Here is a 17999-nt window from a genome sequence, read left to right as displayed (position 1 = left end):
CAGCAACAGAAGTCACTGTGTACTTACATCCCATGTGGGATCTGTCCTTAATGTGTTGTCTAATGTGCAGTGATGCTATAACTAGCACTGAAACAGTATTTTTACACTTTGTGTTTCTGCGTGGGTACAAACTGATGAGATCTTTACTAATTATATACTGAATCGATCTTCTGTATATAAAGATAATTGGAAATGAAAAAAAAAAAAACAACCTGGTGTTAAATTGGAAATGGCATAGAAAATTAATTAATTTTTTAAAAAAATATTATGTTATGTAGGATCTCTGTCTTTAATGTGCTGAACACTCTTATTTAATGCTATAACTAGTACTCCAACAGTATTTTTTTTTCACTTTGTGTTGCTATATGGGGGCAAACTGTTGAAATCGTTACCTAATATATACTAAACTGATCTTTTGTATATAAAGAGAATTGAAAATGAATCATGATGTGATTGGAAGGGGAGAGGGAGCGGGAAAGGGGAGGGTTGTGGGTGGGAGGGAAGTTTTGGGAGGGGGAAGCCATTGTAACCCATAAGCTGTACTTTGGAAATTTATATTCATTAAATAAAAGTTTAATTAAAAAAAAAAGAAAATGTTCCAATTCCCATAATATGTATGTGTTCACAAAAATGCCTTCCTGGCTAAAGACCAGTGACTTTGGGGGCTGGCACTGTGGTGCTGCAGGTTAAGCCGCCACTTGCAATGCTGGCATCCCATATCAGAGCACTGGTTCTAGTCCTGGCTGCTCCACTTCCAATCCAGCTTCCTGCAAATACACCTGGGGAAGCAGCAGCAGATGATGGCCCAACTACTTGGGCCCCATGTGAGAGACCTGGATGGAGTTCTTGACCACTAATTTCAACATGGCACAGCCTTGGCCTTGTGGTCACTTGGGGAAGGAACAAATGGATAGAAGACCTCTCTCTCTCCCCACCCCCTTATTCCCTCCCCCTCTCCCTCAAATAAATAAACAAATCTTAACAATTAAAAAAAAAGATGAATGCCTTCAAAAGTAATAATCAAAATTTATTTTTCCCTAAAAATCTCCTTTTCCAAGATAGGTTCAAATACTACTGTTAGAAGACCTACATTCATAAAGAAACAGGCTGAAGTTTACATACCTCATCCTCATTTGGGTGCAAAATATAATAGAGCCAAGGGATCTCAGTTAGTTTCTGTAACTCCACCTCCACAGAGTGTAAGGCACTGGACACCCTCTCTTCGTGTGGAGACTCCAGCTGCTATTAACAAAACAAGCCTCAGTGACCAACCTCCAACAGAAGATTCATTTTATCTGGACAGTGAGCATCCTCACCTTTTATAAGAACCATTTTGTTTAAGTAAAAGAATAGAGCAAATTCTTTAATGTTAACTTCTATCTAACAACCTGGGAAATCCTGGTCTGATCCCCAGAGATGATGGAAGTAGCTGGTGTGACTGTGACTTCGATCACTTCACAGAAAATGGACTGCTTTGGGTGTTTTCTTTTAAACATAACCCCCTTTCTTGCCTCCCTCCCTCCTTCTTTCCAAGCATCTACCCATTCTTTTTGCTTGTACTACTGAGTTGTCTCATTATTCTATTCACTTGTGCCCAAAATCCCTCTAATTTCCACAGGTCACTACCTGAATAAATATTAATTTTTAAATTGACCAACCATCTGTCATATAGAAAAGAACTACACAAAAGTCTCCTAGAAAATTAAAGAAATGAATTTCACATACATTTGTCGTGAAAAGTTCTGTTAAATACCAGGCAAAACAAAACAAAACAAAAAAAACCCTAAATGGCTTATAATCTGGAATAGGCTTTGGATAGTTTGGAGAGAATTTAGCTGGTCACCTATTACCACATTTACCCACTCAAAGAAGTTATTAAAAATTCACTGATTTACAAGTTCAATAAAAAAATAAAGGTGAAATAAACACTGCTCGGCATGGAACTGGAAGGCAGCTGACTGCATCCTAGTTTTGCCCTTGTTACTATCAAGTATACAATCAAGAGAAGGTTACTTGACCTCAGGAGCATCATCTCCTCTTCCAGACACAGCACAACATGACTAGATTATTTCCAAGGTCTCTTGCAGCTCATTAATATTTTTTTTTAAAAAGATTTATTTAGGGGTCGGTGCTGTGGCGTAGTGGGTTAAAATTCTGTATGCAGCACCGTCATCCCATATGAGCACCAGTTTGGGTGCCAGTTGCTCCACTTCCCATCCACATCCCTGCTAATGGCCTGGGAAAGCAGTGGAAGATGACCCAAGTGCTTGGGACCCTGCACTCACGTGAGAGATTCAGAAGAAGCTCCTGGCTTTGGCCTGGCCCAGCCCTGATCATTGTGGCCATTTGGAGAGTGAACCAGTGGAGAGTGAACTGCTCTGACTTATAAACAAATAAGATAAATCTTTAAAAAATTATTTATATATTTCAAAGTCAGAGCTACTTGGGCCATCCTTTGCTGCTTTCCCAGGCACATCAGCAGGGAGATAGATCAGGAAGTGGAACAACAGGGACTTGAACCGCACCCGTGCGGGACGCCAGCACCACAGATGGCAGCTTAACCCACTGTGCCACAGCATCAGCTCCTGATCAATACTTTTGAAAATTAATTTAAAATCATACCATTTCTATCCATGATTATTCACAGAATTTTAGAATTGGAAGTGAAGAGCGAATAGTGCTGTTGTTTACTATGGACACTCAGTTGTTGCTGGATCCCTAGTTATTCAAGGTATCGGCCATTTCTAGTAGCTAATAGAACATGGAGCTTCTCCAGCATATTGTGTGAATTTGCTACTCTCTTTTACATCCAAGAATATAAGTCTCACAAAATTTTTTAATGGTTGTGATATATTCGTACTAACAGTAAAATAGTAAGTCTTAGTTGTACTCAAGTGTCATCAACTATTGTAAAATCACCATTGACAAAGATTTGAGCAAAACTGACTGGTATACATTTTAAACCAAACATCCATATTTGACAATAACAGAAAAGAGTTCTTCTGTATTAATACATCTGATAATGTAAGATCTACAAAGTAATACTGAATGGATACTTGTGGTGTCAAGCATGAAGTTATACTTGCACTTCCTGTCAAAAACTATCTTAAATATTCAAATAACACAGAAATAAATATTCTCAACATAAAAATTAGGCCAGAAGTCACAGCTCATTGGATTTCCTATAGTACTTATGTTAGAAGAGTAGTAGAATATTCTAGTTACCAATGGTAGTGCCAAAAACAATCCAAAAGATAGCCCCATTGGTTTTACCAAAAAAGATAACCAACGTTTCTTCCTAAAAGTTTTCCTTTGTGGCCACAATAGTGGCTACTACCTCTTGTGCCAAGGATCCTGTATTTTAGTTTTTACTGCAGAGAACAAAAGCAATGGCCTTTGTGCAACCGCTAGGCTTCTTTTCCTGAGCAAAGGATGTTCAACAGTTGGCAGTGTTCTGTGCCACAATCAATCAAATCACTTCTAGTTTGCTAGGCTGGTATATACTTCCCATCCATTTACTACTATGCCAAGAACTGTGGTTTTCAATATCACTATTATTTAGGTTTGCATTTGCCTAAGATTAAATTACTATCAAAAAATGTTTCAAAATTACCACCAATCAACTAATCAGACTTTTTACAAGGAAGGGAAAACTAGCTAATGCTTCAGGCCTTCTACATGGTCACAAGCAAGGATTAATATGCCACAATCAAACTCTAGGTGGTGACAAGATCCAATATGCTGGAACATTTGAAAATGGTGAGGGATTTTTTTTTAAAGAAAGGCTGACTTTGGATAATTTACACAGAACATCCATGGGGCTGCAGCATACGTGGCTGAGGTCTATGGACCATGGACAGATTCAGACTTGACCTATACTTGATGTCCAGGGTCAATTTGGATTTAACCAGAGATAGTTCTTGAAATTGCCTACTTGAAACACTGTGACTAGAAGGTGTGCTCTTTGCAGGGCTATCCTAATCATATTCCAAACGTCATTTCACAGAACAAACCCATGAAACTTGAATACCTTTGTGCAAACTGAGTACCCAAGGGACATCTACTGCAGGCTAGCTCAAGTCTCCCAAGGCTGACTGGGGAGAGCTGGAAGGCACGACGTCAGGATGGCGTGCACAAGGGAATTCTCCGCACCTGTCAGCCCCAGTCATGACCCCCACTGTTACACATACATTTCCTGGAAGGCAAAAGTTAAGGGAAAAAGGTGGAGGCCAGAGGGCTGCTTCTGTCTTACAATCTGTGGAACGTGTGTTCCCGGGGAAGGGAAGGCCCACACATTTTTTCCATCATCCTTGTGTTATCCATCTTTTCTTTGTTCTTACCAGAGGAACTCTGCCAACTAGCAAAGATTCTGTTTCATTATACAGTGCCTTCACATTGATGGCTATTTCAGTTGCGGTGTCTCTGGTAAGACTCTAGAAAAGAAGAGTATCAAAGACACGCAGTTCTGTATTAAAGTGGGATCCACCATCAGTAAATACGTTAAAGTTTAGCCTCATGATTTAAATTCACATCACAAAACATTTTTGTAAACTCCAAAACTTCTCCTAGAAATGTGATATCTTGTACTCAGGTTTTCTAGTACAATTATCTCTTCAATTATTACTGTCACAGAACCACAAGATCACACTGCCAACAAGGAATATGTTCAGGACCGCATCGGTTACCTGCAAATATAGAAATGCTAGTCCCAACATACACCCAACATATAAATGTTCCTATAAAAAAGTTAAAGAAAAATTATGTTATAGCAGGGGCATTTTCTGGTTATAATTAGTCCTACATACTCTCTTTCACTCAGGGGTTCTAACCAGATTGCTTTAATACCAATTGAATAAATAATAAAACAATACTATCAGTTTTCTCTATACTACTATATATAAATATATATATATATGTAACACATACTATAGCACATATCTTCTCTCTTCTGTTAACATCTATGTTAAAAATTTTAAAGTGTCAATTTCCAATTTAGTAAATCCAGCTCAAGTATGAACAGTGCAGTGTACCACCCGAGGATAAAGAAGCAGCTCTAACACAATGTGCATGGATGATATCCAGCTCTGCCCTTTACCAAGGGGCGAGGGAGAAGGCAGAGGAATAAGGAAGGACAGTGGCCTTCAAAACAGAGTAAAGATGGCAAGACGACAGTGACTGACGGTGAAATTTTAAAAAAGGAGAGAATTTAAGGGTGGGAATGGAAACTGGCAGGGAAAGGAAAATGGAGAATTTGGCTACAAATTCTTCAGGTAGAGATTCAGATTAAGCTGCTTTAAGTTTCTTTCACGAGCTGTCTCTATTTTACAGAATTAAAACATACATGTAACACCAAAGAATCTGTGGAATGAGAATTTACCATTAGATCCTCACCTCCGGGCACCTTGGGTTGGCTTTATTCAGTGCATGTGAGCATGCATTCACAGCGTGGGCCAGTTCTTGCTCCAAAAGACAATGAATTGTGGCTGCATCACATATCCTGGAAGCAAAAATGACACAAGTCAATACAACCTTTATTTAAAAGCATTGCTGATTTTCTGTGACATGTACAAGTAGTAGGATAAAGCAAGTAAAAAATTATGCGAAGATTGGTAAGGAAAACAATTTGTAATTATGAATGGTATGGGACAGACTTACAAAATTCAAACACCATCACAGCAAAGAATAGTAAGTCAAAATGAAATAAAAAGGCTTATTATCAGGAATAAACATACTGAAGTGCTATTTGGAAGAGTAAAAACATAGAAATACTTCATTTTGCAGAATCATTGGAAAGTAAGAGTGGTCTCGTGTTTAATGAACCTTCAAATATAAGAGACTTGGGAGAGTACATGGCCATATTTATCATCTATATACTAAGAGCTTCATAAACATTATCTAAGGGGATATTCACAGCTTACAAAGGTAGCCGTGATTAATTCAGTCCATTTATACATGAAGACGTGGAGAGACTGAGTGGTAGAGCTAAGATTTGAATCTTAGTCTATTCAACTCAGCCTAGTGTGCTGATATATATATATATATATATATATATATATATATATATATATATATATTTTAAACAGGCAGAGTTAGATAGTGAGAGAGAGAGACAGAGAGAAAGGTCTTCCTTTTCCATTGGTTCACCTTCCAAATGGTCACTACGGCTGGTGCGCTGCGCCGATCTGAAGCCAGGAGCCAGGTGCTTCCTCCTGGTCTCCCATGCGGGTGCAGGGCCCAAGCACTTGAGCCATCCTCCACTGCCTTCCTGGGCCACAGCAGAGAGCTGGACTGGAAGAGGAGCAACAGGGACTAGAACCCGGGGTGCCGGCACTGCAGGCGGAGGATTAGCCAAGCGAGCTGCGGCGCCGGCCAAGTGTGCTGCTATTTAAACCTTTAAGAATAGTCCTGGAAAGACAAAATCCTGGAAGGCACTAAAGACCAAAGAAGGGGAAGGAGGAACAGATCCACTGATTGCTACAAAATAACACTGCTGGCAGATGAGCAAGAATGCAAGGCTAGTCTGACACTTCTTGTTTGCCACAGCTTCAAGGAGAATGGTTGTCAATATGGAAAGGATAGGGCTGGCGCTGTGGCTTTTAACAGGCTAATCCTCCGCCTTGTGGCGCCGGCACACCGGGTTCTAGTCCCAGTTGGGGCGCTGGATTCTATCCTGTTTGCCCCTCTTCCAGGCCAGCTCTCTGCTATGGCCCGGGAAGGCAGTGGAGGATGGCCCAAGTGCTTGGGCCCTGCACCCGCATGGGAGACCAGGAGATGCACCTGGCTCCTGGCTTCAGATCAGCGTGATGCACCAGCCGCAGCGGCCATTGGAGGGTGAACCAACGACAAAAAGGAAGACCTGTCTCTCTCTCTCTCTCTCTCTCTCACTATCCACTCTGCCTGTCAAAAAAAAAAAAAAAAAAAAAAAAAGGAAAGGCTAGAACAGGAGCCCTATCTAACTGAATCGAGGCTAAAGAGAAAGAATTTCATTCTTAAGGATCCCACAATTGATATCCAAGGTACAGTGGAACTTGCAAATGAACCATAGCATTGTTATTAATAACCTTGAGACATGGAGAATGGGTTACTTGGAAGAGCAGAGATGGGTAAATGTTACTTTCATTTTCAAAGAAAGGGAAAGAGGTAAAACAATCTCAGGTTGACATTCTAACTGCCCAGTGAATTCCCCCCACACCCAGGAATTTCTAGTGTAATTTACATTCTTAATTCTCCAGAGAACTCATCAATTTCCCCTGTCCAGACTCTCCTCATTATGGTGATTTTTACACTTACAGAGCCCATTTATCCGTTTCCTTTTTGTCTACCAAAATTAATTTATGTGTGGTCTGGAAATTTCTGTCACATATTTGTCAGAAACTGGTTCTTGGGGCCCAGCACTGCGGTGTAGCAGGTAAAGCCTCCGCCTGTGGTGCCGACATCCCATATGGGCACTGGAAAAGCAGTGGAAGATGGCCCAAGTGCTTGGGCCCCTGCACCCACTTGGGGGTCCTGGAAGAAGCTCCTGGCTCCTGGCTCTGGTTTAGCCCAGCTCTGGCCATTGCAGCCATTTGGGGAATGAACCAGTGGATGAAAGAACTCTCTCTCACTCTCTCTCTCTCTAACTCTACATTTCAAATAAATAAACAAATAAATCTTAAAAAAGAAACTGGTTCTTGGACTATTTTGTTTGCCTACAACTAACCTGGGAGCAGGGTTAATGTTTATATCTCATTCTATAGTCCAGAACACTTAATTAATTATAGGGCAATAAGTAAGTGGGTGACATAATGTAAAGATCATATAAAATGGGGAAACAAACAAGAATGGTAAGTGGTGGATTAAGTCAGCCATCGTATTTCAGAAAGTGCGTGGTTTGGACTGTAGGGGAGTGTGCGTGTGTGTGTGTGTGTGTGTGTGTTACAGAGGACTTGATACTGAGGTACACGTGAGGCAGCAAGTAAGAAAGAGTAAATCCATGTCTTGTAGATCCCGAAAATGACAGGAACAGTGTATTCAAACTGAGGGAAAAAATAGTGCCACTGGCTGAGACCTAAGTTCTCAGAGTACAAAAGCCGGGACCCCCGTACCTCGTAATGAGCTCCTCGGCTGCCTGGGAACACAGCTGCATCTGTGACACCTCTTCCGTCGCCAAGTCAACGGCATGCTGGATGTACAGATGGGTTCGAAGAACTGGTTTACCAGAATCACACTTCTGTTTATCTTCCCAAGACTTTAGAGTGCTTTCAAAGGCCTATTTAACATCAATATCGCGATGAATAGAGCTCTGAGCCCCATGCAAATGTGTATTTAGATCTTACATGAATGTCTTCAAAACCACAATCGAATTTTTCTCTATCTGATACCTCATTAAATAAATCATTAATAGTAGAAAAAAAGCCACTTTAAACTTTTTGCATGTACTGTGACAAGCAACAGTAATGTAACTGGTGAAAGTGAATATATTATTGAAAAGAAAAGATCTTACGCTTCTGTCTTTAGTATTTCTTCAATTTATGCTTTCACCAACTATTTGATATAGGCTAGATAGATAGTCTGGATATTGTCAGTCTTCTTTGTTAAGAGTTGATCTTAATTAAAAATACATATTCCAGGAAAGGCAAAACTATGGAGACAGGGCAATGATTAATGGCTGCCAGCAGTCGGGGTCAGGGAGAAAGAGAGGAACAGGAAGACTACTGGGGAATTTAAGTGAAGCCATTCTGTGTGACACTGTAACGGCACATGCACATGATCACACATCTGTCACAAGCCAACAGATGTGCGACATGAAGAATGATGCAAGCTGGGGACTGCAGTTAGGAGCAAGACATCAATAATGGCTTACACGCAAATCCTACCAACTGTGCGTGCCACATTAATGCAAACTGTTCACAATAGGGCTAGTTACACGTATAGAGGAGAGAGGAAGGAAGCACACGGAAGAGAATTAGAACTCTCTGTACGTTCTGCTCAATTTTTCTGTAAGCCTAAAACTGCTATAAAGACAAGTCTATTAATTTAAAACAAAACAAAATAAATATCTGCTCCTATTTAAAACCTCAATGACCTACATGTCAAATTTAAAGAGACAATTTGAAATTTTCCTGTTTTATTTTTTTTATAGCAACTTTAAAATTTTCAGAAACAGTTTGGTAAAATTCTGGAAGAATGTGTTTTGTTACATACTCTGTCCCTGGTTAGCATCTGAGCTCTGTTTTTGTGCACAATTTTGATAATCCCCGGAGGCTGAACCCAAGCTTCGCCATCCACCTGCACTGGGACTCCTTCATCGCCAAAAATAGTGATTTTTACAGTGCGGCACTGAAAGAAAACAAGCAAACTATTTTAGAGTACAAATCATCCCGAGGAAATTGACCCTCAAACCCCATTCAGCCTTGATTTCTTAGTCAGTTCTATGGAATGGACTACTATGCATTACCACTTCGGATACATGGTAACCATCGACACCAGCAACAGTTTATAGCTGGACAAACAGTGTAGGAGCCACAGCTTCCCCCCACCCTCTGTTGCCCAAGAAATGCAGTCAGCTTTGATTAGAGGAACCACAACCTGGGCTATTCGATGATGCTGCAGTTTAATCACCCTGGAGACTGCCATCTGCATGCTATCAAATATCGCCACAACTTCCAGGATTTTGTCGTCAAATGATGGCGCAGCAAATATCTAAGAGAAAAATGACACGCACTTCCACTGAAGGTTTAGCGACACAGTGCCACAGGAAGGAATATAAACTACACACTATACATATTTTTTTTAAACTTTTATTTAATGAATATAAATTTCCAAAGTACAGCTTATGGATTATAATGGCTCCCCCCCCCCCATAACTTCCCTCCCACCCGCAACCCTCCCCTCTCCTGCTCCCTCTCCCCTTCCATTCACATCAAGATTCATTTTCAATTCTCTTTATATACAGAAGATCAGTTTAGTATATATTAAGTAAAGATTTCAACAGTTTTCCCTTACATAGCAACAGCAAGTGAAAAATACTGTTGGAGTACTAGTTATAGCATTAAATCACAATGTACAGCACACTAAGGACAGAGATCCTACATGATATTTTTTTAAGAATTGATTAATTTTCTATGCAATTTCCAATTTAACACCAGGTTTTTTTTTTTTCATTTCCAATTATCTTTATATACAGAAGATCGATTCAGTATACACTAAGTAAAGATTTCATCAGTTTGCACCCACACAGAAACACAAGGTGTAGAAATACTGTTTCAGTACTAGTTATAGCATTACTTCACATTGGACAACACATTAAGGACAGATCCCACATGAGATGTAAGTACACAGTGACTCCTGTTGTTGATTTAACAATTTGACACTCTTGTTTATGGCGTCAGTAATCTCCCTAGGCTCTAGTCATGAGGTGCCAAGGCTATGGAAGCCTTTAGGGCTCGCCGACTTCGATATTTTTAAAAACCTATGTAACGGGGTCGGTGCTGTGGCATAGCAGGTAAAGCCACTGCCTGCAGTGCCAGCATCCCATATAGGTGCCATTTCAAGTCCTGTCTGCTCCACTTCTGATCCAGCTCTTGCTATGGCCTGGGAAAGCAGCGGAAGATGGCTCAAGTCCTTGGGCTCCTGCACCCACGTGGGAAGAAGCTCCTGGATCCTGGCTTTAGATCGGCCCAGCTCCAGCCATTGCAACCATTTGGGGAGTAAACCATTAGACAGACGACCTCTCTTTCTATCTGCCTCTGCCTCTCTGTTACTCTGCTTTTTTTTTTTTTTTTTTTTGATTTATTTATTTATTTGAAAGTCAGAGTTACACAGAGAAAGAGAGGCAGAGAGAGGTCTTCCATCCGCTGGTTTACTCCCCAAATGGCCACAATGGCTGGAGCTGAGCTGATCTGAAAGCAGGAGCTAGGAGCTTCTACTGGGTCTCCCATATGGGTGCAGGGGCCCAAGGACTTGAGCCATCTTCTACTGCTTTCCCAGGCCATAAGAGGGAGCTGGATCAGAAGAGGAGCAGCCGGGACTAGAACCCACGCCCATATGGGATGCCGGCGCTTCAGGCCAGGGCATTAACCTGCTGCACCACAGCACCAGCCCAACTCTTGTCTTTCAAATAAACAAATCTTAAAAAAAAAAAACTACGTAAACATTAAGGAAAAAAGTAAATATTCTTAGGATGATAATTTGTTAAAAATGATGTAAGATGGCTTAAAAGGAATAAAAATAATTTTTAAAAGATTTTAAAATCTACATGTACTCAGTATTTATATCTCTTATAAAGTATTCTTTGATCAGTGATCTAACATATCTTTAAATAATTTATCTTGGTATAAGATGTGTTAAATGCTAATATTTGTTCACATATAACTCAGTTGATAAGCTGATCCATGTAATTTTTGGAAATCTAAAAAACCTGAAAAGTTACATGTTTCATAAGGGTATATAAAAGTATGAAAAAGAAACTTTAGAGGAAAACATCATGTAGATGTACTATGCATTGACATTAGGCACCTTCCCACATAACTTATTTACTCTAAAAGTTTTTTAAGATTTATTTATTTATTTGAAAGACAGAGTGACAGAGCGAGAGTAAGACACACACACACACACACACACAGGTTTTCCATCTGCTGGGCCAGGCCAGAGCCAGGAGAGCTTGGAATTCCCATCTGGGTCTCTCACATGGGTGGCAGGGTCCCAAGCACTTGAATTATCATCTTCTGCCTCTCAGCAAACATTAGCAGGAAGCTGAATCAGAACTGGAGCAGCTGGGACTTGAACCAGCACTCCAATATGGGATGTAGCAGTCCCTAGCAGCGGTTTAAACCGTGTACCACAATGCCTACCCTAACTCTAAAGTTTTAAATTTAGACTGATTATTTTGTATTTTCTACTTGTAAAACTCTAGTATATCATAATTATGCCTTTTAAAAGATTTCAGTATAAAATGGTATCCTAACTAAAGCTTTCACTTAAAATATCAAGACATGAATTTGCTCACATTGATTTCTTGTAATTTTTGCAATCAGACTTCCTGGACATAAAATGTGTCTCTGTTTCTTACTAACTGTGGAAACCATGCCTCAGTTTCTCCAGTAGTAAAATGAGATCCAAAGTGTGGGTATTAAACAATGAAGAAGAAGCTCTTAGAACATTCTCTGACTACACAGTTGTTAAAGCAAAGCCAGCTTTATAAATCTTTACCTCTCTGATTTTTCTCTTCAATATATGAGTAGTGACTAGCTGACAAAAACCACAACCAAACAAAAAAATCACCTGATTGCTGGTGTAAGTTCTTATACTTCAATAGGCAAGAATATATTCATATCATGAAAACTGCAAATACATTTCAAGTTATTTTCTACTTTAATCCTTGCCAGTTAATTAATTTTTTAAAAGATTTATTTATTTATTTGAAAGAGAAGTTGAGAGAGAATTTTTCATCTACTGGTTTACTTCCCAAATGGCTTGTAATGACCAAGGCTGGACCAGGCCTGAATCCAGGAGCCAGGAGTTTCATCTGGGTCTCCTACATGGGTGAAAGGGCCCAGGGACTTGGGCCATCTTCCACTGCTTTCCCAGGTACATCAGCAGGGAGCTGGACTAGAAGTGGAGCAGCCAGGACTTGAACCGGCACCGACACTGCGGGCCTCAGCCTAATGTGCTGCACCACAGTGCTGGCCCCGCCTGTTCATTTAAGAGTTCTGGAATCACAGGGTCAGAAGCCCCAGCACATCATAAGCTTCAAAGCAAAATCAATGTAATGCACTCTTCCAGTAGCCTGTGATAACCCTTCTCATTTGCTATATATATTTTTATTTTTTAAATTTTTAAAATTTTTAAAATTTTTTTAATTTATTATTTAAAAAAAAATTTTTTTTGACAGGCAGAGTTAGACAGTGAGAGAGAGAGAGAGAGAGAAAGGTCTTCCTTCCATTGGTTCACTCTCCAAATGGCTGCTACGGCTGGCGCGCTGTGCCGATCCGAAGCCAGGTGCTTCTTCCTGGTCTCCCACGTGGGTGCAGGGCCCAAGCACTCGGGCCATCCTCCACTGCCTTCCCGGGCCACAGCAGAGAGCTGGACTGGAAGAGGAGCAACCAGGACAGAACCGGCGCCCAAACCAGGACTAGAACCCAGGGTGCTGGCGCTGCAGGCAGAGGATTAGCCGCAGCACCGGCCTTGCTATATATATTTTTAATAATTATATCTTCTCTTTCTTTTTAGAACAATTACATTTGTGAAGTATCTCTTCCTTTTTAATTTAGAAAAGCGTTAAAAAAAATGCCTTCTAAACCTCATTTGCCAAATGGATCCTCTTGACATTTTTAACAATAAAAATAAGAATAATAATTAACACCTAGATTTATGATGTTAAAAGTACAATTATTGTGGGAGGCAAAATAATGCGCCCATCCCAACCCCCAAAATGTCTGTGTCCTAATCCCTGGAGTCCATGAATTTGTTACTAACTGTGGAAACCTCGCTTCAGTTTCTCCAGTAGTAAAATGAGATTCAAGGTGTGGGTATTAAACAATGAAGGAGACGCTCTCAGAACGTTCTCTGATGGCAAAAGGCACCTTGCATGGATGATTCAGTGAAAGATGGAGAGACACTGCTGGCTGACGTGGGTGGAGGCGACAAGGTCATTAGGTAGGAGAGGAGATGGGGGTGGGGCAACAGGAGGCAGATTCAGCCTCCTTCTGTTAGCTCCAAGGACAGAAGGAGCAATGTGGCCACCCAGAAGAGCTGGCAAAGTAAGGCAGAGGATTCTCCCCTCGGGCCACCAGCAGGAACACAGACCAAGTGACCAGCAGTGAGACCATGTCAGACTTGTATCACACAGAACTCTAAAACCATCAATGTGTCTGTTGCTGAATTTATACTAATTTGTTATAGCAGCAGTAGAAAACCCATCCAGGTATGATACTACACAAAGTAAAAACTGGGCAGGCATTTGGCATGGCATTTGGGACTCTACTGGGACATTGACATTCCGTATTGGAGTTGCCTTGTTCAAGTCCCGGCTCTGCTTCTCATCTAGCTTCCTGCTAATGTGTATTAAGGGAGGTGGCAGATGACGGCTCAAGTACTTGGATCCCTGCTACCCATCATGGAGACCTGGAATGAGTTTTTGGCTCCTGGCTTCGGTCTGGCTCAGCCCTGGCTATTGCAGACATTTTGGGAGTGACCCAAGAGATGTAAGATATCTCTCTATCTGTGTCTCTCAAATAAAAGTAAAAATAAGTAAATAGTTTTTTTTTTAAAAAGTAAGAACTTTGTTAGGTCCTAAATCTATTTTCCTTTTTTAAATTTTTTCTTTTCAAAAGTAAATTCTACTGTTTTACCCAGAAAGTTTATTAGATTTTTAAAATTTTTAATAGTTTGGAGTGACATGAAATACCTGTGTATGATTTATGGGGTATAGTGCAATACTTCAACACAGATGGAAAACCTGAAGCAATCACACCAGGCAAGTAGCTCTTCTGTTTCCTTTACTGAGAACCATAGCTACCCTACTGCTCTGTGGAACACCAGAACCCATCAGCTTCCCCCAACTGCATTTTAGTAGCCATTATCCAATCCTCCCTACACCTCAGGATCATGCACAGCTATACATCCAATATGAGAAACATCGGATTGTATCTGAAAAAGTTTGTTCAAATAAAATTCTCAAACAAATGTATTCCACCCCGACATTCTCAATGCAAAATATTCTGACATCAGTTAAATTGTTAATAAAAATAAAATTTTAAAAACAATATTACCACTCATTATTTTTTGAGGAAACAAACTATTGACCCCCATTATGCTACTTACGTCATCCTCTTTGGTTCCGCCCCAGAAGTTGGTGCCTCCGGCATAGCTGGGGATGTTCAACACCGCTATGCCTTGCAAGCTGGGGAGCGGAATGTACTGTCCATCACACTGCAAGGTAAAAGCCCAGAGTCACACACAGAGAGCAACGCCACTGTCCCGGAACAGCAAAATAGCAGAGACAAGGGTCGACAGAGCCAGTGTGTCGGTAACACACTCTCTCCAGTAAACGTATTCCCATATACCACAAAGGCATTCTCCTGGGTTTTTAATTAAAAACAAAACAAAACACACTAACATTGTAAATACATACAGCAGTTGCAAAAATCTAAACCAAGTAAAATGTTCTTCCTCTTCTTTTCGCTGAAATCAGGCAGCTTGGGATATTCTTGCTTAGGTTTCAGTCTTCCCTGTTCCTGGGAGGCATCCTTGCGAGGGCAGGCTCTGGTCCTCGGCATCTCGCCCCGCACCTCTCACAGCCGCCAGCATACTGTCCCTGCTCTGCTGCTGACTGGTGATGGGCTTAACCAAAGTCCAGGGTTTCAAGCAGGCAGAACCAAAGCCAAGCGAAAAAGCATCTGCCTTGGAGAGCACCTTATACTCCCCGCCTTCTAACTAATCACTTAAACAAAAAGCAAGTTACCATTTAAATAAAGAATACATTGAAGATACCAGTGAATTAAGGAGTAGACCCTTTTCTTTTCCTAAATGTTACTTCTTTAATTAACTCTCTTAATACTCTGCTTTATTGTATCTATTAATTCTGAAGTAAAGCCTATTTAGCTATTAAGTAGAAAAACAGTTAAGGAATTAAGTTTGTTAATTACTTAAAACGTTTTTAATTAGTTAAGAGAAATGATTGTAATTATTAAGTACATTTTATGATGATCACACTTATATTTTAACCACCATCTAAACAGATCACTACATCAACATTTAATCCAATGGAAACATTCAAGTCTTCAATTTAAAAAAGAGCTTATTTAAAACAGATGCTAGATCTTTATTAAATAATTATTATACTGGGGGCTGGCACTGTGGCGGTGTGGGTTAAGCTGCCACCTGCAAGGCTGGCATCCCACATGGGGGATGGTTCAAGTCCCAGCTGTTCCACTTCCAATCCAGCTTCCTGCTAACCTGCCTGGGAAGGCAGCACAAGATGGCCCAAGTACCTGGGTGCCTCCCACCCACGTGGGAGACCCAGATGGAGATACAGGCTCTCAGCTTTGGCCTGGCCCAGCCCTAGCGGTTACAGACATTTGGGGAATGAATCAGTGGATGGAAGATCTCAATCTCTCTGTGTGCTTCACTCTGCCTTTCAAATAAAGAAATCTTAAAAAAAAAAAAAAGACATGAAGCCTGTGTCTCCTTCTATATCACAGTATAATAGGAGCAAAAAAAAAAAAAAAAACAAAAAACAAACTTGTTTCAGCAAAAAAAAAGGGAGAAGAATTGCATAGAGTTGCATGCCGAGGACTGCCACTGGACAAGGGATCTCTCAGGGAAGAGCTCTGCACAATGTAGCTCTCTCTTCTCCACTGTCATTCCATGTGAACCAGCAGTACCAGGCAAATGCATTTTAGGCAAGTCTGTGACTCTTAGGAGCAGAAAGTTGAGTTTTAACTATGGCAAAGAATTCTCTTCTTTTTCTATATCCCTTTTTTATATACTTTTCTGCATCACTTTCTATATACTTTTCCATATATATTAACATGTCTTCATTTACCTTGTTTTACTAATCTTATTGCCTTTTTTATTATTTAACAAAAACTTTATATCAAGGGTTCTTAATGTGAGGTTCAGAAACCAGGATCTCTAAATAGCTTCAGAAGGTCTGTTACGGTGGTGGTTAAAATACACTTGTTTATGTTCACTACCCTCTGAAATGTAGCATAGCCCTCAATCCTAAGTAGGTAACAAAGCAGCCACTAGAAATGCCGGTGACTTCAATGTCAACAGAAACACAGGCATTTCTGTATCACGTGTCAGGTGTTTCAGAAACAGGTGTTAGCACTCATGTTCATCATGACTTTGAAATAAGGGAAGTTGGTGGAGGTGTCGCTAGGTTTGTATTTAATGTGTCATGATGAAACACATGTATGAATATTACTTAGTAGTATTTGTTTCCTTTCTAAGTGTATGTACTTTATATGATGCATTTAAAAATGATAATCTGAGAAAGGACATACAGTTTCACCACAATGTCAAAAGGGCCCACGGTTCCAAAGACATTAGAAATCTTTTAAAATGGAGAGTGAAAACGCAGCTGTCTCGTTCAAAATCTGTGCCACCAAGTAGAAGCAGCTACAAACCCTGTGTCTGAAGAGCTAAGGCTCTTCCAGGAATGACGATCAACCAGCCATCTGGATTCCAGATAGTTCCCTAAGCCTCAAAGATAGCAGGCTCCAGGGCTTGCTCACCGCACTTAGCAGATTATGCTGAAATGATCACTTCCTTGTCCTCAAGACAGGGCCAGGGTAATACAGAGGAACAGAACCTCCTACGTGTCCTTACAGAACGTGGCCACCAGGGGATGTGGGCGAGAAAATGCATGCTTGCAGCACAACACAGTGGAGGACACCCAGGCTGACCCGGGATGGGTGTCAAAGGCGACATTCATCAACGAACCTTCCCGACTCAGCAGCCTTTCAACCAGTCTTCTCTGCCTTCATCTCATAAGCAATGATAAATCAAAGCAGCTGATCATGTAGTCGTGTGTTGAGGGTGCAAGGTATCCTAGTAAATAATGGGTGAGCCAGGAACCCCTTTAGTCCCCAACCTAGGTTTTGGATAACACTAAAATAACAATGCCTTGTCTAAAGTACTGATCAGAGCATTTGAGACTCAAGATTTGTATACTGTTATGATTGTACACTATGGTATTTAATTTAAAATATCTGGTTATAAAAACACACAAGATCTGAAGGCATGCTTATCAGCATAAACAGCGAGCCCTGGGCCAAGGATGGGAGACAATAAAATCCAAAGAAATTAACAGACTCTTATGAGCCAAGTTATTAGAGAAACTTAAAAAAGTTGATATCCTTAATTTCCTCTGTAAATTAATTTTTAAAATACTAAGATGGGGCAGGCATTTGGCCTAGTGGTTAAGACATGGGTTGGGATGACTGCATCCCACACTGGAGGGCTTGAGTTTGCATTCTGGCTCGTTCCTGATTTCTGCTTCCTGCTAATGCACA

The 17999-nt window shown here is 40.6% G+C and overlaps 1 protein-coding gene across 4 annotated transcripts in view; it reads right to left on the bottom strand.

The window, feature by feature from the left end:
- Positions 1–17999, bottom strand: part of DGKH (diacylglycerol kinase eta) — a 202672-nt gene that overhangs the window by 8979 nt on the left and 175694 nt on the right. For all 4 annotated transcript variants that reach the window (XM_062194120.1, XM_062194119.1, XM_062194122.1 and 1 more), the window contains 7 exons: positions 14803–14910; positions 9568–9681; positions 9184–9318; positions 8085–8248; positions 5392–5497; positions 4341–4433; positions 1123–1242 (listed from right to left, as the gene is read on the bottom strand). In XM_062194120.1, the coding sequence (XP_062050104.1) occupies positions 1123–1242; positions 4341–4433; positions 5392–5497; positions 8085–8248; positions 9184–9318; positions 9568–9681; positions 14803–14910 (840 nt within the window). The remainder of the gene's footprint in view (positions 1–1122; positions 1243–4340; positions 4434–5391; positions 5498–8084; positions 8249–9183; positions 9319–9567; positions 9682–14802; positions 14911–17999) is intronic.

The sequence above is a fragment of the Lepus europaeus genome, chromosome 6 (genome assembly GCF_033115175.1).
Source record: "Lepus europaeus isolate LE1 chromosome 6, mLepTim1.pri, whole genome shotgun sequence".
In the NCBI taxonomy this organism is placed as follows: Eukaryota; Metazoa; Chordata; class Mammalia; order Lagomorpha; family Leporidae; genus Lepus; species Lepus europaeus.
The sequence above is the reverse complement of the archived record's forward strand: the minus strand, read 5'-3'. Positions and strand labels throughout refer to the sequence as shown.